General features: G+C 46.0%; 2 protein-coding genes and 1 long non-coding RNA gene across 3 annotated transcripts; all 3 read right to left on the bottom strand.

The window, feature by feature from the left end:
- Window positions 1-1,370: 1,370 nt before the first annotated feature.
- On the bottom strand, window positions 1,371-5,534 carry LOC112891746 (peroxidase 24-like). Its single transcript, XM_025958692.1, has 4 exons — window positions 4,886-5,534; window positions 4,557-4,745; window positions 4,265-4,430; window positions 1,371-2,020 (listed from the first exon to the last, which is right to left on the bottom strand). The coding sequence occupies exons 1-4, from the start codon at window positions 5,120-5,122 to the stop codon at window positions 1,596-1,598; spliced, it is 1,017 nt and encodes a 338-aa protein (XP_025814477.1). The 5' UTR covers window positions 5,123-5,534; the 3' UTR covers window positions 1,371-1,595.
- Window positions 5,535-10,186: 4,652 nt separating this feature from the next.
- Window positions 10,187-11,188, bottom strand: LOC112892667. The gene is made up of 2 exons (XM_025959801.1): window positions 10,427-11,188; window positions 10,187-10,333 (listed from the first exon to the last, which is right to left on the bottom strand). Exons 1-2 carry the CDS (start codon window positions 11,186-11,188, stop codon window positions 10,187-10,189), a joined length of 909 nt encoding a protein of 302 aa, XP_025815586.1.
- A 1,960-nt stretch (window positions 11,189-13,148) lies between these two features.
- On the bottom strand, window positions 13,149-14,808 carry LOC112894783. The gene is made up of 3 exons (XR_003229068.1): window positions 14,024-14,808; window positions 13,494-13,557; window positions 13,149-13,326 (listed from the first exon to the last, which is right to left on the bottom strand). It is a non-coding gene; the product is annotated as an uncharacterized LOC112894783 (long non-coding RNA).
- Between the last annotated feature and the right edge of the window lie 9,069 nt (window positions 14,809-23,877).

The raw sequence follows: 23,877 nt of genomic DNA, 5'->3' as shown, positions 1-23,877 counted from the left end.
ATATGACGATGGCTTCACAGAGCTCCGGGGAAGTTGAAGGTAACATGTTGGGAGTGTCGTTAGAAACTTAAGGGGTGGGTGTTTGGTTGGGCTAAACTTTAGGTACGTTAAATTAAAGAGAATTTTATTATTTAGAAGTATTAATAAAGTCTAATTATAAAACTAATTGTAGAACTCTAAGCTAATTTATGAGATGAATCTAATGAGGTATATTAGTTCATGATTAGTGGATGGTTATTGTAATATTACTATTGCAAATTATAGATTAATTAGTCTTATTAAATTCGTCTTGCGAATTAGCACCCATCTATAAAAAATGATTTAGACAAATTTTATTTAATACTTCTAAATTATAATATTATTTTTATATGACGAGGCTAAAGTTTAGCTCTTGGGAACCAAACGAGATATTGTATAAGCTGGTAAAGAGAAAAAGAAATGTACTTTATATACAGAATATGGTATAGTTCAATCTTTATATTACCTTGGATTTTGGAATAAGTCTATGTTTGGCCTCTCAACTCTTCAGTTTGTCCAGTTAACCCTATCTCTAATACTTTAATACTTTAAGCGCTTCAGAGTAAAAAATTGGAGTCCCTTTTGGTCTGGGCAATCCAACTTTCACCCTTTCCAGTTTTGGAAAGCGCTTTAGATTGATGTGGCAGCGATTGTTTAATTTTAATGAGGAAAAACTGAAATACCTCCACAGAATTTAGAAACAAATTCCTAGAGATATTTGAGCGCACAATGAATCCCACAAAAATAACTAGTGCTCGTGAAACAAGTTGTACAACCTTCAAATAAAAGATCATATTAATAAATATAAAATAATAAAAATTCTTCATAAATTTCAAATAAATTCCATATGGACCTTGTCATCAATGACAAGAAATGTCTTCTTGTGCGGTCCCTGAAGTGTGCATGCTCCAAATTTCTTTTTGTTTTCTAGATTTGGTCAACTTTTTATTTAAAGCTTCTTGAACTTTTTCCTGGAGTTATAGATATTTTTGTGGATTTCTTGTGCCCCAAAATGGCTATGATTTTTTTTCAAAATTGCTAGAGGCGTTTAATAACTTTTCTTATTTAAATAAAAAGCTGCTGCCTCATCAGCCTTACTAAATCGCTTTGGCTGACTTAGGGGCCAATCTAAATGAATTGGAAGTTGGGGTATCAAAACTAAATGGTACTCCCTCCACGCTAAATTATTAGTTGTTTTGGTTTTCCAGATATATAGATTTTGCTATGCACGTATAATATATATATATATCTACATGCATAGTAAAAAATATGCATATGGAAAAGATAATATGCACCTAGAAAAGATAAAACGACTAATAATTTGGAATGGAGAGAGTGCTAGAGTCACAGGATTACAATCCGACGAACCGAAGAGCTTTACTTTAGGGGCCAAATAAATACGGGTTTATTGCAGTAACTTTCGGTACTTCTGACAGCCTATAATTTGTCATGTAAGATTCAAACGGCTGATCACTATTGCACAATTAAGTAATAATAATCTCAGCATTGCAAGTATATATGCAACGGCATCGTTATATATACGAGTCATCAGATCGAATAGATCGAGTTGGCTCTGATCAGTTGACGACGTTGCATTTCTTCCTGATCTGTCCGTTGGCGCCGGTGAGCATGCCGATCTGCCCCATGCGCTTGATGGAGTTCTTGAAGGCGTCGAAGAAGACGCCCGGGTCCTGCAGCTTGTCGACGATGTTGGCGGCGCGGCCGTTGGTGAGCAGCGTGGCGTCGGAGGTGAACATGCCCTGGTGCGCCTTGAGGTTGACGAAGTAGTGGTTGTCGAAGGAGAGGCTGCTGCCAGGGTCCATGGGCACCACCGTCGTGTTGTCGTTCGGGTCCTGCAGGTTGCGCCGGCACTGCCCCTGGAGGAATCTGGCGTAGGATGGGTTGAGGGCGGGGTCGATGTCGCTGGGGTTGTTCTTGCCGGTGAAGTTGAACAGCCTCGAGCTGAAGAGGTTGCAGTTCCCGACGCCGATCGTGTGCGCGCCTAGTGTTGCAGGGGATGAGAACGATATGCAAAAATAATTAAGATGCTGATTGAGTAGTGTTCTGATATGCTAAGCTAGCCCAAAATCATCAGGGGAAAACACAAAACTTGGAACAAATTGAATTGGTTATTTATTTTCTGCAGAAGCAGATAGATCGTCGTCAGGCCAGGCGCGTGATTTCACCCAAATTATTGCTTCTTCGAGGCTAATGAATCGACACATATATTTCACCTTGGCGTCAGTTACCGTCCAATAATAGAATTGATAAACTACTATTTTTTAAAAAATAGACACCTAATAAATTTGAGCTGAGGATAAAACATAACTAGGAAGCCTGCATGCATGGTACGTTAATTTGTACCGACACATTCCATCAGCTCAGCTAATAACTTGAGTTTTTCTCAAGATCTAACCAGTATAAGGCACCCATCCCAAACATACAAACGAAGGGAAAAAAAGGCTACACGTACAGTTTTTTTATAAGAAGCTACGTACAGTTGAGGACACCATGTATTCACGTGTGTTGCTTCCTGCCTGTTTTTTTTTTTTTTGATATTGCTTCCTGCCTGCTTGACGTACGGGGAATGGTTGTTTGATTTATTTGCCCATCACCGACAATTTCATCCTTTTCAGTTCAGACAGCCGTTGGCCAGTTGTTTTCAGGTCACTGTAGGAGCAGTGGTATTTATGGTGAACATGTTTCATGCTACTGTTCGGGTTGATCCGTCGATGCCGTGGCTATTTAGCTACTATTTTTTCTTCAACGATATTCAGCTACTACTTATAGCTTCATCCCGAAAAATTCAGAACAATAATAGGAAAACATTGCTGGAAAATAAATGTTGTACTAATATTCTAGCTAGATTCTAAGTCGTCACAGAGGCTCACAGCATAGTAAGCACAGACTGATGCTAAGTTTTACAAATTTGTTAAAAGGGAAACATGAGCCTATTTTATTAGTCTATCAATCTTGCAATGTGTTAAGGCTATATATAAATCCAGAGTAAAGTACAAAACTTGCTGTAATAAAAAGGAGCGAGCACACACTTATTACGCATCAGCACACCGGCAAGCATGTAAGTTACCAGAGATTTATAAAACTAAATATTCATCTATATAATTGATTGGCATTGTGGTCCCTTAGCTTGTTATTAGTTATTACGTACACACCATAAAGTTAAGTGCGGAAATACCAAATTCAAATATTTTCCTTTGCTACATGGGTTTGTGTAATTAAGCGGAGCTAGCATAGCGCATATACAGTGGAAGACGACACTTCGAGAAAAGATCTCTACAAGTTTCAAAGTTACACTCATTATTTCGATCATGAAAAATACTTAAGTTGGTTGTGTCGGTGCCTAGCCTAATATTAATGGCAGACATTGACAACTGAATGGGTGGGAGCATAATTGATGTGATTTTTATTCGAAGTTTGAAGCTCTATCACACTCGAGAAAACTCCCTAGAATATATAGTCTCGACATTTTAGTTGCATTATTGTTTTTGATAAGGGATTGGAAGTTTTCTTAATTTTCAACGTTTCAATGTTTACACAAAAAACCATAAGAACACAAGCACTCTAATGGAATTAGAATCAATACAAAAACTAGATAAGTTTAATTTTAGTTGGATTAGTAATGTAAGAAAAATGCATGATAAGAAAAAAGCATGCTTCATGACCAAAACATCCGATCAGCAAATGTGATGGTTGACTGGTTGTAAGCTGGTCGGACAATATTTATATCAAGGTTCTTATGCCAGTCATATTAGTGAACTATATTCGAACAGATTAATTTATACTTGATGCGATCGATTTGATGGACGTCTGATCATGTTGCATTAAGCTATCATGTTCCACCACAAGAACCGACGATGATAATGGTTCAATTCTTCCACCGTACATCCAGTAAATCCAGTATTAGAGAGGACGTAGCTAGCTAGCTAGCTAGCTAGCTTTCGTAATAAAGAATCAACAGAAATTCCATCCAGATGTACATACATGTACTTGAGCTTGCTACCAAACAGGCAAAGAGCATCTTCAGCTAAGGTCGTGGAGGGAGGCGTCGTAGAGGGTTATAGACGAAGATTATCATGTCGATCGATCTAAACCTAACCAATGATGTAATGGCAAGCAACTAGATGCCTACGACGTCGTCTTGATTTTGCGTACGTATATCCGTTCGTCCATGCATGCCTTTAATTAATTTGCTTGTACGCGACGTCATCTAGCTACCAACAGATACCTGAGAGGACAACGAGGTCCTGGAGACCGAGCCCTTTGCTCGAGAAGTTGGAGAGGAGGACGTCGAAGGTGGAGGTCGGCGCCGGGATGTCGGCCAGCGCCTCCTGGTCGCTCGACACAGTGCCGTCGCGGCGCCCCGTCTCAACCTCCCACAGGTTCCTCTTGTACTGCATGCACGGCACGCACGCGGTTCGTTCGTCATTGATCCAGCATCGATTTCACCATTCGATCTCGTCGCGAGGAGAGAAGGAAGAAGCAAGAGTGCTCGATCATCGATCGATCATATATGTCACCTGGAACGAGACGGAGTCCCTCGCGGCGAGCGCGACGATGTCGGCGCAGGAGACGACGCCGGGGCACGCCCGCTCCAGCGCCGCCTTCACCTCGTCGATGACGTCGAAGCCGGCCAGCGACAGATTCGGCGGCGCGTCCTTCTCCGCGGTGTTGGTCGGCGAGTCCAGCAGCACCGACGCGTCGCAGCCCTGCCCAGAGACATTCATATGGTTCGCATCCATTATTATTAATAATGCACCTCCATTCTAGGTGTAGACACGACGCACAGCAACAGCTCACGGATGATCATCACCACCACGGTGGCACGGTCCACTCTGCAGGCACGTACCCTGACGAAGCAGTCGTGGAAGAACATGCGGAGGAACTTGGCGGCGAGCTCGCGGTTGCCGGCGACGCGCGCCCACACCACCTCCCGCGCGATGTCCTCCGCCCGCGGGCAGCTCTTCTTGTAGAACCCCTTCTTCAGCCCCGGCGCCTGCGCCGACGCGGTGCCAACGCCGGCGGCCGAGAACACCAGCAGGGCCAGCACCAAGCTCACGCCCGTGATCAATCCCTTCGCCACCATCTTGTTGAGCTATATATCTTACTGATCGATCGTTCGACCCCTATCTACAGCTAGCTACTGCTCCTTTTGCAACTTTTACAGGTGACCACAAGATAGAACTCTGATTATTGTTATATGGAGTATCAATCAAGATGCATGAGCTCTTTCTTAGCTAGCTTTATGATTCGATTCCTAGCACTGGGTACATATATATAGATCGATACAGATAGTAGAAGAAGGAAGAAATGATGGAGGATGTGAAGTTAGCTAGCTACTGTGAGCGCTGGTGAGGATCATAAATGCGTTTGTTGCCAAGATATGATCTGGTAGTCTACACCTGCAACTTACTGAGCACATGTGTATACTACCTGGGCATACATGCACGAGCCGGCCGGTGTACGTGTGAGCGTAATAGCATGCGGAAGCCCGCCGGGAGCGTTGGACGCCCTTGTCATGGGGTTAATGTGAGCATATGGCATGCTAGATCCGTCGCCGAGATCCATCGATAGCTAGAGATCGAGTAGCTAGCTTTAATTTATGTTGGAAAAATTAGGAGTTTCAATTTTAAATTAATCCAAAGATAAATCATGACCATGATGAAAGTTGTGTACAGAAAATAAATAAATCTAAATATGCTCATAACATAATTTAAGATAAAGTATAGCAACAGCAATATCAACTCTAACCAGATCATACTAGGTATGAAAAACATAGTTAGGGACAGAAAATCGTACGTGTTTTGCGTGACAGGAATAACCAGGCAAAGATGACGACGGCGATGATCAACACCTCCACGCGTTTTGACCACGCCGAGTCGCGCCCCACTGACGAGAAAGTAGACGAGCCGTGGTGACGAGGATGTAGAGGACGGCGATGTGGAAGTGTTCGAGCAGTCGCGCAGAGCGCTTCCCAAAAATCTTATTCGCCCTCTCCCAGTGCAGGATCGCTGAGGACGAGGTTCCGAGACCTGCTCTCCCGATCGCCGGTGCACGCCGACGAACGAGATGAAATAGCGTACTGGGCGGCGCACCAGACAGGTTGAGGCGTATTGTTATTATGCATCTGTGCCAGCACCCGCGCGTATTTATAAGGAGAACCGCTAGGGTTTTGGCGTCCCAAAACCTAGTTGGTTACGAGTCCCAAAAATCCGCGTGTGAAATCTGTAACAGATTCAAAAAGGCAAGAGGAAGCCGCCGGGGAGCAATTGGCTTTCTACAGCCTTAGCCCGAGACCGGAGAGACGATTCATGGAAAACGAACGGCTCTTTCTCTCATGACTGAAGAGCCGATCAAAGTGAACGATCCGCTCTTTACAGCCGTAACAGTTCGCTCGAAACTGAAGAGCAATCGGCTCTTTCGCCCGAGACAGGAGAGAGAGCCGATCGGCTCTTTACCGAATCGGCAAAAAGAAGCCACACGCCCGCAAGGATTGGACCCGGATTTTGGCAGACCATTCACGCGCACGTTGCGTGCGCGCCCTTCGCCCGAAGCCCGAGCCCGACCCGGCGAGGCGAGGCGAGCGAGCGCGCGCGTGTGTTCTTCCTTCTTCCTCTCACCCACACTTGCAAGAGCATGGAGAGTATCCAACTATTTAAGTTAGGTTCCCTCCACCTCTACTAGCAAGGTGGGACTAACTTGTTGCCATGCACCTATGTTCTAATGGGACTTTGAGATTTTATAGGAATTATTTGGATTTAAATGGGCTAGGCCCAAATATTCCAACAATCCCCCACCAGATCTCAAAGTCTCATTATGACTTTGCCTCAACCCACTGTTGTTTGATATACCAGTGTTTCAATGGAGACTGTTAAGTTGAACTTCCATCTAGAACAGCAAGTTACACTCATTCACAACTTGAACAATGGACTTAGCCTTGAATTGCAAGTTTTGTGCAAACGAGTTTCACTTACAGTCAAACTGATACTTGACCTCCCGTAGGCTACTTTGCGGTTGGAGCATATCGGTCGTACTTCCTGGTCTCATCATGAGCTTAATAGAGATCACCTGAATCTCACAGACTGCGACCGTCCAACAGTCGAGCTCACATAGGTGTATTCTTTCAAGAACGTTCTGCAGGATAACGTCTTTACTAATTAAAGCCAACAGAATACATTAAGGCCAATGCCAACCTGCCATGCAGTAATCGAGAGTATTGCATCCTTCTTGAGTGAGTATAAAAGATTACTCTCATGCTAACCTCTAGCTTGTTCTTCCCAGATCCTAATTCACGGGATCTCCGATCACATAGGTTGGGTTACCACTAGGGAATAGCTTATACAGGTCTCAAACCCATCTCCTTGGATGCATTGTCTATCACATTACGTGACAGCCCGTTGGTGAATGGATCAGCCAGATTTTTCTCAGTGTGGATATAACCCACAGTGATCACTCCGGAGTTTCTCATTTTTCTGACTGATTTTAACCGTCTCTTGATATGTCTTGAAGACTTCATATTATCCTTTGAACTGTCTACCTTGACAATCACAGTTTGATTATCACAGTTCATCATTATTGCCGGCAATGGTTTCTCGACAATAAGTAAGTCCATCAAGAGCTCACGAAGCCAATCGGCTTCCACTGTAGCTGTATCTAGTGCTGTGAGTTCTGCCTCCATAGTAGATCTCGTCAGGATCGTCTGTTTGCATGATCTCCATGAAACAGCAGCACCGCCAAGAGTGAAAACATATCCACTAGTGGCATACAGCTCATCCAGATCCGGTATCCAATTAGCATCACTGTATCCTTCCGGTACTGCAGGAAAACCGGAATAGTGAATCCCGTATTCCACAGTACCCACCAAGTAGTGCATTACGCGCTCAAGTGCACGCCAATGATCATCTCCCGGATTACTAGTAAACCGGCTCAACTTGCTAACAGCAAAAGAGATATCAGGCCTCGTTGCACTCGCAAGATACATGAGTGAGCCAATTATCTGTGAATACCTCAATTGGTCTCTGCCAATTCTTTTGTTCTTTCGAAGGATCAAGCTCGGATCATAGCAAGTTGGACTAGATTTGCTATCCTTATAGCCAAACCGATTCAACATTTTCTCCACATAATGGGACTGCGAAAGAGTAATCCCATTCTCTCCCTTGATCAGCTTGATGTTGAGAATAACATCAGCCTCACCAAGATCTTTCATATCAAAGTTTCGACACAAGAATATCTTGACCTCGTTGATCATATCAAGACTACTGCCAAAGATCAGTATGTCATCGACATACAAACACAATATAACTCCTTGACCCCCACCATAGCGGTAATACACACATCGATCAGCCTCATTGACACTAAAGCCTGCTGATATGAGTGTCAAGTTGATATGAGTGTCAAGTTGAATTTCTCATGCCACTGCTTAGGTGCTTGCTTCAAGCCATACAAAGATTTATACAACTTGCACACCTTGTTCTCATGATCCTCTACTACAAACCCATCAGGCTGTGTCATGTAGATTTCCTCTTCCAGCTCTCCGTTGAGGAAAGCTGTCTTAACATCCATCTGATGGATGAGAAGACCATGCGAGGCAGCCAGGGAGAGTAGAACACGAATAGTGGTCAATCTCGCAATAGGTGAGTAAGTATCAAAGAAATCTTCGCCTTCTTTCTGAGTGTAACCTTTAGCCACAAGACGAGCCTTGTACTTGTCAATAGTACCATCAGGCTTAAGTTTCTTCTTGAACACCCACTTGCAACCCACCGGTTTGCAACCATATGGTCTTTCGACCAGCTCCCAAGTTCCATTGGAGAGAATGGAGTCCATCTCACTACGGACAGCTTCTTTCCAATCATCCGCATCAGAAGATGAGAATGCCTCAGTGATTGTTTTGGGAGAATCATCTATGAGATAGACAGTGAAATCATCACCAAAAGACTTTGCAGTCTTTGGCCTCTTGCTCCTTCTAGGAGCATCACTGTGAATCTCCTCATGATTTGATTCAAGTGTGTGTTCATAATGCTTAGAAAATTCAACAGATTCAGGAGTTGTATTCACTGTTCCATTCATAACATGCGAGTCTTTCATAGGAAAAATATTCTCAAAGAAAGTAGCATCACGTGACTCGAACAGTGAATTTACATGCATATCAGGCACCTCAGATTTAACTACTAGAAATCTATAAGCAATGTTATGATGTGCATAACCCAAAAAGATACAATCCACAGTTTTAGGTCCCAACTTGCGCTTCTTGTTGATTGGTACATTCACCTTGGCCAAACATCCCCAAGTGCGCAAGTAAGAGAGTGAAGGTCTTCTCCCAATCCACTCCTCGTAAGGAGTCTTTTCCTTATTCTTCATGGGAACTCTATTCAGGACATGACATGCAGTCAATACCGCCTCCCCCCACCATGCCTTAGTTAATCTAGCGGTGTCTAACATGGCGTTAATCAAGTCAGACAATGTGCGATTCTTCCTTTCGACAACCCCGTTTGATTCGGGTGAATAGGGAGGCGTCCTCTCATGAATAATACCGTGTTCCGCACAGAAAAAGTCAAAATCGTTAGAGAAATATTCACCTCCTCGATCGGACCTAAGTCGTTTGATCTTTTTCTCAAGTTGGGTTTCTACTTCAGCCTTATAGATTTTAAAGCAGTTAAGAGCCTCATCTTTCATTTTCAGCAAGTACACATAGCAAAATCTAGTTGCATCATCAATCAAGGTCATGAAATATCTTTTTCCACCTTCTGTTAACACGCCATTCATCTCATAGGTATCTGAATGGACGAGTTCTAGAGGTGCCAAATGTCTCTCCTCTGCTACCTTGTGAGGTTTTCGAGGTTGCTTAGACTGCACACAACTATGGCACTTAGAACCTTTAACTATGGAAAAATTCGGAATTAAACTCATGGTGGAAAGTCGAAATATAGAGCCAAAATTCAGATGACATAAACGCGAGTGCCAAACAGATGCATCGCTCTCATTTATACCATCTGAAATTAAGTTCACAGACTTATTGCAGTAATCTGAGATTGAAAAACGGAACAAGCCTCCGCACTCATAGCCTTTGCCGATAAATTGTCCACACTTAGACACGACAAATTTATTGGACTCCAACACTACTTTAAAACTATCCCTACACAAAAGGGATCCACTAACTAGATTCTTGCCGATAGTAGGGACATGCTGCACGTTCTTCAGCTGCACGATCACCCGAAGTAAGTTTCAGATCGACCGTGCCAACACCATGAACAGTAGCATGCGACCCATTGTCCATCATCACTGTAGAATCCCAAGCGGTCTGGTAAGAAGAAAATAAGGTAGCATCAGAACACACATGAACATTTGCACCAATATCAAGCCACCAACTAGTAGATTGAAATACTGAAAAAACCGAGGGTAAAGAATTATACCCACTGGTTTCCACTCCAGCCATGGTGACCGTGTTCACATTCTTCTGCTCAGGTGAAGGCTTTCTTCCTTTGCGGTGTGGGCACTTCTTTGCCCAATAATCAGTAGATCCACACACAAAACAGTCTTGACCTTCCTTGAACTTTTTCTTCTTAAAAGTAGTAGTAGGCTGCGGCTTGGTCTTCTTTCCCTTGCCCTTGCCTTTGCCGTGAGACTTTTGCACCATATTGGCACTAGTCTGGCCCTCAGCAGCCTTAGATCGCCCATCCTTGGCCCGAGCTTTCTCCTCAACATCAAGAGATGCTATCAGATCAGACACTGATATCTCCATCCTCTTGTGTTTGAGAGTAGTGACAAAATCCCTCCATGAAGGAGGCAACTTGGCAATAATGCCACCGGCCACAAACTTGTCGGGTAGGTTGATCTTGAGGTGCTCAAGCTCCTTGGCCATGCACTGTATCTCATGAGCCTGCACGACTACAGATTTCCCATCGGTCATCTTGTAGTCATGGTACTGCTCCATGATGTACAGCTCAACGCCAGCATCTGTGCCGTCATAATCGGCTTCCAGGGCGTCCCACAACTTTTTAGCGTCTGTGTGATGAAGGTACACATCCTGTAGGCGATCTACAAGTATACCGATCACAGCGCCCACAAAAAGTGTGTTGGTCTCGGTAAAGGCCTTCTCCTGTTCAGGGGTAAGAGGCCCCTCAGGTTTGCCCTTGGACACCCACAGCACGTTCATGGCAGAGAGCCACAGAATCACTCTAGTTTGCCATCTCTTAAAATGCTCGCCATAGAATTTCTCGGGCCTCGGAGCATCAACAAATCCGGCCATGAAACTGAAATTCCTACAATAAGATTTTTGGATTGTTGAAAAAATTAGGAGTTTCAGTTTTAAATTAATCCAAAGATAAATTATGACCATGATGAAAGTTGTGTACAGAAAACGAATAAATCTAAATATGCTCATAATATAATTTAAGATAAAGTATTGCAGCAGTAATATCAACCCTAACCAGATCATACTAGGTATGAAAAGCATAGTTAGGGACAGAAAGTCGTATGTGTCTTGCGTGACTGGAATAACCAGGCAAAGATGACGACGGCGATGATCAGCACCTCCGCGCGCTTGACGACGCCGAGTCGCGCCCCACTGACGAGGAGGTAGACGAGCCGTGGTGACGAGGACGTAGAGGACGGCGATGTGGAAGCGTTTGAGCAGTCGCACAGAGCGCTTCCCAAAAACCTTATTCGCCCTCTCCCGGTGCAGGATCGCTGAGGACGAGGTTCCGGAGACCTGCTCTCCCGATCGCCGGTGCACGCCGACGAACGGGTTGAAATAGCGTACTGGGCGGCGCAACAGGCAGGTTGAGGCGTATTGTTATTATGCATCTGTGCCGGCACCCGCGCGTATTTATAAGGAGAACCGCTAGGGTTTTGGCGTCCCAAAACCTAGTCAGTTATGAGTCCCAAAAATCCGCGCGTGAAATCCGTAACAGATTTAAAAAGGCAATTGGCTTTCTACATCCTTAGCCCGAGACCGGAGAGCCGATTCATGGGAAACGAACGGCTCTTTACAGCCACACGCCCACATGGATTGGACCCGGATTTTGGCGGACCATTCACGCGCACGTCGCGTGCGCGCGCCCGAAGCCCGACCCGGCGAGGCGAGCGAGCGCGCGCGCGTGTTCTTCCTTCTTCCTCTCACCCATACTTGTAAGAGCATGGAGAGTATCCAACTATTTAAGTTAGGTTCCCTCCACGTCCACTAATAAGGTGGGACTAACCATGCACCTATGTTCTAATGCATCTATGTTCTAATGGATCTTTTAACATTTTATAGAAATTATTTGAATTTACATGGGTTAGGCCCAAATATTCCAACAATTTATTCATTGGGCTCGCAACAACCAAGGCTATCATCGATCGATCGTGATTTGACGCCAACGTGTCAACGTCTCCTGCACATGCAGCTGGAGACTTTGTTTAACTATTTCTGCCTGAATCCTTGCGCCTTTTCATCCTGCTCGAGGTAACGGTAGTTTGTTCCGATGATCCTAGTCTTCTTTTAGTTTATGAGAGGACAGTAGTAGTAGTCACAAAGTGGGCACCAGAATTTGGAACACAGTGACTTTGTCACCCAACGATGTGGTTACCAATAACCAAGTACTAATTCCTAGAAATTTATCTTTCAGCAAAGCCTTGAATAGTTTTCTTTATTTTCGTTTCAGATTTCTTAAAACACAAATATGAGAATTATTGTCGTCCGCATTATTATTGGGGTAAACGTTGTCATGCACCAACACATGCACCTATGGTGAACTTAGATACGGTTGCTTTCCCTTTCTTTTTCTACGAGATTTTTTTGTCATTATCATGGTAGCTATAGATGTGACCACGCTCTATTATAGTTTTATTTTGTCCCCTTCTTTTTTTATCATACAAAAATATCATATGCGCACGCACACACTACCACACGCGCAGACATCACTAGCACTCATGAGCGTGTCTACTATGTCGCATGTTCTTTCTCTTGCTACCTACTAGGTGTTTTGATGGATCATATTGTTACGAGGATGATTGGCGCGCCACGCCGCGCTCGTATAAGTTGCGCATCCATATATGTTTTGCTTGTAAGAGCTGCATTAGGCCCTTAATTTTTCAAGTTAGGATATTGAGCTCCAGAAAAGTTGTTTGCAATATAAGCCCAGATTTTGTTTCGAAACCTTTATTTAAATTACACCTAACACGAACAATAATAAAATAATATTTAAGATACATGTGCCGGCACATTGGAATACAAAATGCTAAGCAATCGATTAGGATGGGAACTTCTTATACAGCAAATGTTGTAGGAACACCTGAGCTGAAACTGAAAATCTGCATAGAGGAAGACAAAATTAAGTTATGGTAGGAGTGATAGGACCATGGCACCATGTATTAATAGATTCAGGTACAATTAAAGCTGACAACATGAAGCAACCTATATATCACAGAAGAGTTGTAAGCAAATTTCAGGCAAATATGAACAAACATAGCACATTAACCTTTAGTGAACAACGCTGAATTGATCTGCTCCTTGTTTCAAACTTCTCCCAGGCTATCCATTCCCTTACAGTAGACAAAACACAATGTGTAGCTCCAGATATTAGCAATTGAGGACCATCATTTCAAAGAAGATATCAAGGATAAGTATTACTGTCTGATGAAAGCAGAGTATTCAACATATGAACCATTTAAAAAAAAGAAAGCAGGAATGCAGAGGTATAAACATGTGATATGGGTATCACAGGATGCTGGCACACGATTCGCAGTATAGTAAACCAGTTAGATAGTTTGTTGTAATTAAGCATGCAAAGTTAGTCAGATAAGGTAGCACAAGTCAAAAACTGTTACGGACTCCAACCACTATTGGCTTAAAGGTTGTCTAGCAGAGAAGGTAGCAGCATTGAAAATATGGTAACAGAGGCAATCAACAATATATCCTGAAAAACGAATTTATGAACTTGAACTTGCATTCTGTCAAACACCTAAAGTGCAAGCATTAGCAGGACAGAGCATCAGCACATCAAATCACCTTGGGTAGGTCGAGGATGGTCGGATTGACGGGCTGCACTAATTAAGAACAGCAAAATCACCTCGACGTGGCAAGTGTGGTTGTGTTAATAGGCGGCAAGCACAGAGCGGCAAATACGGGCGGTGGCAACGTCCTGCTGGTACTGACGCCGCAGCGAGCTCGATGGCGGTGCAGCGAATGTCTTGACGCAGTGAAGCGTGGCTGCGTTGACGCGGAGCAGGCGCCCGCCGGCACCTGTGAGGACCTTCCACCGCTGCCGGCTGCTGCACCGGATTAGACAGGGTGGGTTCTAGATGGGCGACGGCGCACGAGAACTTGGCGACGGCTCGCGGACGCGTAGGAACTGGGCAGATCACTGGCGGGGGTGCAGCCTGGTGGCGGCGCGCTGGAACTGGGCGACGGTGCGCGAGCGCGCGGGAACGGATGGTTCCCTATCGATGAGAAAGGATGGGGAACAGATTGCCTGTAACTCCAAGAATCCGTTTTGTTCAAAAAAGAAAAAAACTCCAAGAATCCGCCTCTTCCTGACTGATCTCGAGTCTCAAGTTGTCCTCCTGCGCGGCCCCTTAAGATGCACTGGCACCCCACGGACGCTGCAAGAAGGGGTGGCTCGCTAACCAGGGGAACGACTACGCGACGCCATATCCTCCGGCGACCTCACGGGGGACGGCGTGGTGAAGGTCCAAAGGAGGACGAAGCAGGGGATAGCGTAGTAGGAAAACGTTGAGAGCGGAGGTCGGAAACAGCAGAGTGGCCGTCGGTCGGAGTTTTTTTAGCGGTGAGAGGAGAGGAATGCGAGGCGAATCTAACCAGGCGCCATCAACTTTTTTGGCGGTGAAGGACGACGGCGTAGGATGGACGCAACCAGATGGAGGCTGCCGCGTGGCGTGTTCAACTCGCGTGCTGCGCCTACCACACGGTAACAGATGAACAGTAACTTGAGGTCTTCGGAGGCCTTCTTCTTGTGGTTCAGCGAAATGGATCTACCTATTAGGGTGATTATAGGGTACTAGGTGATTATACGGTAGAATTGTGTGCTTGTATTTATAGCGATGAGTCATTGCTCGAAAAACTAGCACTAGTACATGGTATATGGCGCGTGAAGTACCGGTCGGGCTGACCGGTACCGCGCTACCGATGCTAAATGGAGGACCGTTTAAGTACCGGTTGCAGCGATCGGTACTAAACGCGTTACCCAGAAAAATGGAAAAAAATATTAGTCACAAGTCACACGAATTTTCGTAAATGCGCATGCGCGGCCGCGAGGATTGTCGGTGTTTTACCGCTAAGCCCACCGAAGGATACCTGTCGGTACATACGGACAGGGGTACCTCCTGTTAGGGTGTCCAGACCCTTAGCGTATCGCTGCCGCTTCACAGTTAAGGGCGCGATGGTGCCCGGCACCGGCGTGTGCGCCAAGCGCATCGTGGTGGACGCGCGCCACCACATGCTCGGCCGCCTATCCTTCATCATCGTCAAGGAGCTGCTCAACGACCAGAAGGTCGTGGTGGCCCACTGCGAGGAGATCTGCCTCTCCGCGGGCCCCATCTGTCAGTAAGTCGTCTAACAGGGTCTCCAACCAGATGGACGCAAGGTTATCCGTGACCTCGCCCTGGTCCTATGGGTGACGGGGCGTACGGCCCGGGCCTGACAGTTGGGATCATGGTCTCCGGACCTCCCCCTGTGCTCATATAGGTCCGGCGCCTCCACGTGCCCACGAGGACAGCATGCTCGGGAATGGCCTCCACAGGCCCGAGTCCCCTAGGGGTCCGGTGCGAGTTCATCGATAATCTCGACGATTTGTCAACCCATGGCTCCGCTACGAGGACCGAGAAGGAGTCTGTTTTCGACGCGACTCCGTCCAGCGTTGCAACAACCTTGCTTGGGTTGGACTCGTTCCAATCTGAGGACTTGCATAGTCGATCACGATTCGGCCTATGCAACTCGGCCACTGAACCTCAGGAGGCCAACAATTCTGAATCCCTCTCCGCATTGGAAAAGGACTTGGACTATTTACTCCGAATCGGAAAGCCCGAAGCCACCGCACGTCGGGAGGCTGCAGGTTGTCTTGGTCACAACGGTCTGATGATCACCTCCACTCTAGAGGGTCGTTTCCTGCATTGGAAGGGTATGAAACTCTCTGATCTACTTGAGGATGAAGACCGACTTGTGGCACACCTTGATCCTTTGCCTTTTCAGGAGGGCAGGCCATTAGCCACCGTGGCAGAGGAGTCGACCAAGCTAGTCGAAGCGAGCTCTGATGAGCTCATATCACGCCAGGTGCTGATGGCGGAGGAGGGCGAGGATGATGGCAACTTACACATCGTTGAACTCGATATGATATCCAAAGGTGAGGCCATGGCCAACGCCGGTGATGAAAATGATGCCAATCGTGAGGGACGAAGGGCCAGAAACAGAGCCCGCGCTGTCCGATGAAGGAGGGTCAATGAGCGCATGCGATCTATGCATCGTTTTGGTGGAAGCTCAACCCAACCAAGTGCGTTTTTGGAGTTCCATCCAGGAAATTGCTCGGGTTTATCGTCAGCAATCGGGGAATTGAAGCCAATCCCGTGAAGATCATGGCCATCACTGATATGGAGGCTCCAGCCATAATCAAGGATGTGCAGAAGCTAACAGGATGTATGGCAGCTCTGAACAGGTTCATCTCCCGACTCGGGGAGAGAGGACTACCCTTCTTCAAACTCCTGAAACACCAAGACAAGTTCTAGTGGACGGAGGAGGCCGAGCGGGCCCTGCAAGAGTTGAAACAACACCTACAGTCACATCCGGTCCTTACAGCACCACTGCTAGGAGAAGATTTACTACTTTACATTGCGGCGACAACTCATGTTGTCAGCAGCGCCATTGTAGTCGAGCGTAGCAAGGAGGGCCATGTGTTTGGAGTGCAGAGGCCCGTGTACTTTGTCAGCGAGGCACTCTCCCAATGTAAGGTATGATACCCGGCAGTTCAGAAACTTTTATATGCAATACTGATCACATTGAGAAAGTTGCGCCATTACTTCGACGAGTACAAGATCACTGTGATTACGACTTCCCGTTGACGGATATTCTTCACAATCAAGACACCATGGGTGTATATCAAAGTGGGCAGTGGAACAGGGGGCTTTGTCAATCGATTTCAAGCCACGCACTGCAATCAAGTCTCAAGCTCTAGTCGATTTTATGGCCAAGTGGAGAGAGAATCAAATTCCAACCCCAGTCGACAAGCCAGAGCACTGGACTATGTATTTCGATGGGTCTCTTAAGCTCGATGGCGGCAGTGCTGGAGTCTTATTTATTTCTCTGAGAGGCGAACAACTGAAGTATGTCCTCCAGATCCTTTGGGAGGTATCCAATAATGAAGCCGAGTATGAAGCCTTGCTTCACGGGCTGCGTTTGGCGATATCACTAGGCATCAAGCGACTACTTGTATACGGCGATTCACTTCTGGTCGTTCAGCAAGTGAACAAAGAGTGGGAGTGCAACAACGAGACAATGGACGCCTATGTACAAGAAGTGCGCAAGCTGGAAAATAAATTTTCCGGCTTGGAGGTTCATCACGTGATACGGGAACATAATATTAGCACAGACATACTATCTAAGCTAGGATCCACCCGTGCACAGGTTCCAGCGAGAGTTTTTGTCCAGGAACTGAAGCAGCCATCCATCAAGTCTTCACATCAGATAACCACTGATACGGGCCTTCAAAAGCCCGATCGGGAGGTTATGATGCCTGGTAGGACTGGAGAGAAACTTATATCGACTTCATCCGGGACCAAAGGCTACCAGCAGGGATGGATGCAAGAAGCGCAGCGGCAGCTCGTGTCATGCGCAGAAGCAAAGGTTTTGTCCTAGTTGACAATAAACTCTACCGCCATGGCGCTCAATCAGGTGTGCTCATGAAATAAGTCACGAGAGAAGACGGTTATGACATACTACGGGAGATACATGAGGGCGTATGCGGCAACCACGCAGCTTCAAGAACACTAGTGGGGAAAGCATACAGAGCTAGTTTCTGAGCAGTATCCGATGTTGAGGACCTCGTGCGAAGATGCCAAAACTGCCAATTCTTCGGCAGGCAATCTCACGTCCCAGCTCACAATCTTATCACCATACCGCCATCCTGGCCATTTGCTTGTTGGAGCCTTGATATGATTGGGCCCTTTACAACGGCGCCAGGTGGTTTCACCCATGTATTGGTAGCTATCGACAAGTTTACCAAGTGGATCGAGTACAAGCCGATAGCCAAGCTCACGCCAGATAGAATTGTTGGTTTTATCTCCTACATCTTTCATCGCTTCAGCTTCCCGAACACCATAATCACGGACCTGGGATCAAATTTCATGGCTAACCAGTTTTGGGAGTTTTGTGAAAATGCGTGCATCAAGGTCAAGTACGTCTCCGTTGCACACCCAAGGGCCAATGGTCAAGTCGAGAGGGCGAATGGTATGATAATCGAGGGCCTGAAGAAAAGACTCTATGATGAAAATAGCAAGAAGGGAGGAAAGTGGATACACGAGTTGCCATATATCATTTGGGGGCTCAGGACTCAGCCTTCCAAAGCCACAGGACAAACACCTTTCTTTCTTGTCTACGGCTCCGAAGCAATCTTACCAGCCGACATCATGTGGAAATCCCCAAGAGTTGAAATGTATAATGAAGGCGAGGCTGACGAAGCCAGGCAGCTAGAGCTTGACTCTGTTGAAGAGGCTCGCTGCACCGCTCTTGTTCAGTCAGCATGATACCTGCAGGGGATCCGGTGATATCACGACCGCAACATCAGAGAATGGTCGTTCAGTATAGGCGATTTGGTCCTACGCCGCATCCAAGATGAGTCCGGCTTACACAAGCTCAACTCGAGATGGGAAGGACCATTCATCGTCAAGCAGATTACAAGATCGGGGTCTTATCAACTACAATACCCCGAGGGCCAAGACGTCCCAAATTCTTGGAATGTTCAGAACTTGCGCAAGTTTTACCCATAAAGACGACGTGCAGGGATAGCTGTTCTCCGAGTGCCTAGATGTTTTCCTTCCGAATTCAATTCGGAGGCTATGTGTCGGTGTTTTACCGCCTGCCCACCGAGGGGTATAACTGAGGTGGTAAGTTTTAGGTAGGGTGACGCCGAGATTAGGAACTCGAAGGTGCAAGCAACACAAGGTTTAGACAGGTTCGGGCCGCGATGTGCGTAATACCCTACGTCCTGTATGGTGGTTTATATTGCCTTGGGTGTTGATGTTATGTTTTGAGGGGGTCCCTACCCGCCCTTATATATCCGGGAGGACAAGGTTACATGAATCCTAGTTCGACACTAGCCTAGGAATCGTACTCGAGTACAACTCGAGTAGTTTCCTTCTGTACCGGCTAGTCCTACTTCGCATGCGAGTAGAGTACAACATAGATAAGGTATAGGACATGTCCTTTCCCCTAATCCTGTATGAACTACGCTATATACACAGTCCTGTAGTCCCGGGTCTGACAAGCCCCTGAGCTCTTCGTAGCTGAGTATTGCAGGCTCCTCGAGCACTTTCGAAGTAGTCTTCGGCTTCTTTTCAAGCTCCGTCTTGAAGTTCTTCTTCGAGTACTTTCTTGGCTGCATCGAAGCTATTAGGTGCTCATACCTCGAATTACTTTTTTGGTGTGGTGTGCGATTGAAAAATTGCACTCCATATGGAGTAGCCCCCGAGCCTTAGGTTGAATCAGAGAATCGGGCTGAGGGTCACATTAGTCTTGAATCTTCCTTTCTTACTTTTCGAATAAATTTGAAAAATAAGTAGTCGATGACACGTATCCCGCAGCCCCCGAGCCTTGAATCCAAATCTCCTAGGTTTGGAAATAAGGATCCAAAGGTCGTGGCATGCAGTGAAAAAATATTCCCATAATAAATAATTGGTGTGATGGTCCATATGATGGAAGTTAGATTTGGAATTCGAAAAACCTCTTTTTTCGGGACAATTAACCCAGAAAAAATGATTAATCGAATATTTTATCTAAAAAATCCATCAAACGACCCCTCATCTTCCGAATATTTCCTGAGATGACTCTTCAACTTCAAAATAGTAAACCTGTATCCGGCCGCTGGTTATTTAACCCCGCGGTAACTCCGGGTAAAATCCGTGCTTCCAATCTTCAATCCGCCAAGAAATTTCTGAATCCCCAATCAGATCCGCGCTTCGCTTTCATCCCCTTTGAGAAGCCTCAAACTAGCCAAATCTCTCCGCCCCTTTCTCCGCAGCCCCCGAGCTACTCGTGGCAAACGGATCTGGAAATGGCACCCAATAGATCCAGCGAGAAGGATGGGAAGGGGAAGGAGTCACAACTGCCATCTGGGGAGTGGACTTATAATAAGTGCTCCAACAACAAACTCTTGAATCTTGTTTCCGAAGGTTTGCTTCAGGAGAAAAGTCTTGTCAACTGGCGCCCCTCTTTTTGCGAACCTCTTCCTATGGAAAATATGGACGAAATCATCTCATTTTACCATTTTTCCGAACGGGGTTTGGCCCTCCCCTCTTGCTCTTTCTTCCGGGGTCTTCTTTATTTCTACGGGCTTGAGCTCCATCACCTCAACCCGAATTCAATCTGCCACATTGCTATCTTCATCCATTTTTGTGAAGCTTTTCTTGGAATCGAACCCCATTGGGATCTTTTCCGCTTTCTGTTCCGAGTAAAACCGCAACCCACCTCCAAAAATCCATTCACTGTAGGGGGCGCTGGCATCCAGCTTACACAACAAGCCGGCGATAGATACCTTTCCTACAAATTCCCCTCCAACATTCTTGGATGGAAAAACCATTGGTTCTACATCGGAAACCATGTCCCCCAACTTCCTGAAAGATCCGGAAAACCCCCTGTCATGAGGCCAGAGTGGAACACCGAACTCTCCGGAGAGGACATGGATCAAGTTGATGAGTTGCTAGCCATCATAGCAGCCCATAAAGAAATAGGAGTGACTGGCACATTCGTGATGTTTTCCCTCTTCAAACGCCGGATCCAGCCAATCCAACAGCGCCATACACTAGGCTTTGAGAACATAGGCGCTGAAGATCCATCTTGGATGTGCGCAGAGGAGTTGACTGACGACGCCGCGCTCATCCAGGTCAAGCGAGTGCTGCTGGACGTGAACGCATTTCCCTACGTCCCGGAGTTGTTTTCTGCACAAAATCCTCCAAAACCGGTAAGTGTTTGACTACTTTTTGGAATAAGTTCTATTGTTCTGCAACCGCTAACTGAGAATCCTCTTCAGGGACACATAGAGTTGTACCGGAGCTATCCACCACAACCTGATATCCCCCGACCAGACCACCTTCTTCCCAGTGCTGCGGCAGAATCAAAAAAAGCTCAAGCATCTGAAGCTCTGCCCAGCGACGAAACGACCGAGAGCGAGAGCCCCCTGGCGGAGAGAGCGGCTGAAGGGAAGGCGAAGAAGAACAACTCCCCCAGATCATCCGTGGAGTTGGCCGAGGCTTTGCCATTTGTCCCTCGGGGTCGTCGGGTAGTGCGTAAATGTAAAGTTGCTATCCTATAAATTTGTCATATATCGAAGTTGTTGCATGCTGACATTATCTGTTTTGCAGCCCCTCGGCTTCTCCACCTGACCCCAAGCGCCAAAAGGTGGCCGGAACCGAATTCGCCGGGGAAGATGTTCCAGCAGGTGGCGCCGCAGAAACTGCTAGAACGGACCCTTCGACCACTCAGCAAAGATGGTGACCATTGCCGTGGCGGGCACCTCGTAATCAGCTGGTGTGAACCCACCACCAGCAACAAGTACCATGGTTATAAGACCACGGACCCTGAGACTAAAGAAATCTGTTATGATAAAATCTTCGCTGTAAGTGCAGGTCCTTTCTTGTATATGCATGTCCTGTTCTTTTCGACTTGTTTAATGATAAAACTAATTCTGCTGCATTAGGTCTGTGTCTGCCCTAAGGTTTAAGCTAAAGCCTGTCTCGGCTACTGTAAGCATCTAGGTCCTCAAGGTATGTTTCGGTGATTAATGACAACCATTATTGTGACTAATGAGTTTGTGCAGCTTAATAGATCATTATCGCTCATTTGGTCATAAGTCAAAAGAGGCCCCTAATTTTCGTTACTCAAAAAGGCGATCTCGGCATTCAACTCAATTATATGTCAAGACTAAGGATCTTTCTAGTCCTAAGTGTCATAAGGTTGAGAAGGACACTTAGGTTAGTATAGGTTTTTATAGTTCTGTAGTGATCGCACTATTAAGAGGGGTTAAGGCTAAGTAACTTGAGCATGGACATGGTCATTTGAAAATGGATGCACACAATGGTCACTCAGGTTTCTAGAAGCTCAAATAAGTGGTTCTCAACTTATATCTCAAGAATATTTGGATTTCATTCAAGACTCAAATCAGAAAAGGCAAAATCAGAAAAAATCCTTAACACAGGTTTAACCGACGCTCTCACTTTTCTATACGTCGGTTAAACGAAGTCAGCAGAGTCTGGACAAGTCAATACACCGGTTAAACCGACGATGTTTGAATTTAACGTCGGTGCAGTTGTCCAGAGACTTGGTTTTTCAGTTGATCAGTGGACAACCACACTCACCGGTTAAACCGATGATACATCGGTTAATCTGCCCAAGTTGTAACGGCTAGTTCTCAGAAGGTGGCAGTTTACATTCACCGGTTAAACCGACGATGACTATTGGAGGTACGTCGGATTAACCGGCGCTACGCAGTTTTCTGGCAGCTTTTTCTCCAACGGCTCTATTCGTGTGAGCTGCTTATATATACCCCTCCAATGGGTCATTTTACTGTTCTTGACACCAGGCAACATCCAAATACTCATACTATAGTCAAGAGCCACCTTGAGCTTCATCATTTCACACACTTGTTCATTCAATCAATCAAGAAGCAAGATTAAGGACTTGAGTAGAGAGAAGCTTGTGAGCATCCGTTCTTGGTGATCGGTTCTTGCTCAAGTGAAGGCCTTAGCTTGTTACTCTTGGTGATTGGCATCACCTAGGCGATCTTGGTGATCGAGGTGTTTCTCGCGGAGCTTGCCAAGGATTGTGGGAGCCCGGAGAAGAAGATTGTACGTGGCTTGATCTCCACCACACCGGGATGGTGAACGGAGACTCTTAGTGAGCGCCCTCGTCTCCGTGACTTGGGAGGTGACAAGACTCTTTGTGAGTGTCACAACGTGGATTAGGGGTGTGTGCCAACACATCGATACCACGGAAAAAAATCCGGTTGTCTCTTGTCCACTTTCTTCATTCAAGCATTTTCGTTCATGCAATTTATTCATGTGCTTGACTTAGGGATCATCACTTTGCTCTACCTTGCTAGGCTTTACCTCTCTTTTTATCTCTCCTAGCTTGTGTAGGTAGCTTAGTTATCCGGTTGGCGAATTGGTGCCTTTCTAGCTTTGCATAGGTTAAGGTTGCTTTACCTCGTTTTAGAATTTGAAAAAGGCCCAATTCACCCCCCCTCTTGGTCCATCGATCCTTACAATTGGTATCAGAGCCTCGTTGCTCATTTGGATCATTAGACTTCACTGCCTAGAGCTATGGCCAAGATGGGTGGTTCGCCGCCTCACTTCGAGGGCAAGAACTTTGCTTATTGGAAAGTTTGCATGGCTGCATACCTTGATGCGATTGCCCCCGAAGTGTGGTCGGCAACTAAGATCGGGTTCACCGGAACTCCCACCACCGAACAATTAAAATAGTATGCCAAGGCTAGAAATGCAATTTTCGAAGCCATTAGTGAGGAAGTTTTTGCTAGAGTTAATGGCATGGACTTAGCTAGTGATATTTGGAAGGAGCTCATTGAAATTCATGAAGGTTCCACTAAAGTTCGTGAGCAAAAATATCACTTGTTTAGAGCTAAGTAT

Source organism: Panicum hallii, chromosome 5 (genome assembly GCF_002211085.1).
Source record: "Panicum hallii strain FIL2 chromosome 5, PHallii_v3.1, whole genome shotgun sequence".
NCBI classification, from domain to species: domain Eukaryota; kingdom Viridiplantae; phylum Streptophyta; class Magnoliopsida; order Poales; family Poaceae; genus Panicum; species Panicum hallii.
The sequence above is the reverse complement of the archived record's forward strand: the minus strand, read 5'-3'. Positions and strand labels throughout refer to the sequence as shown.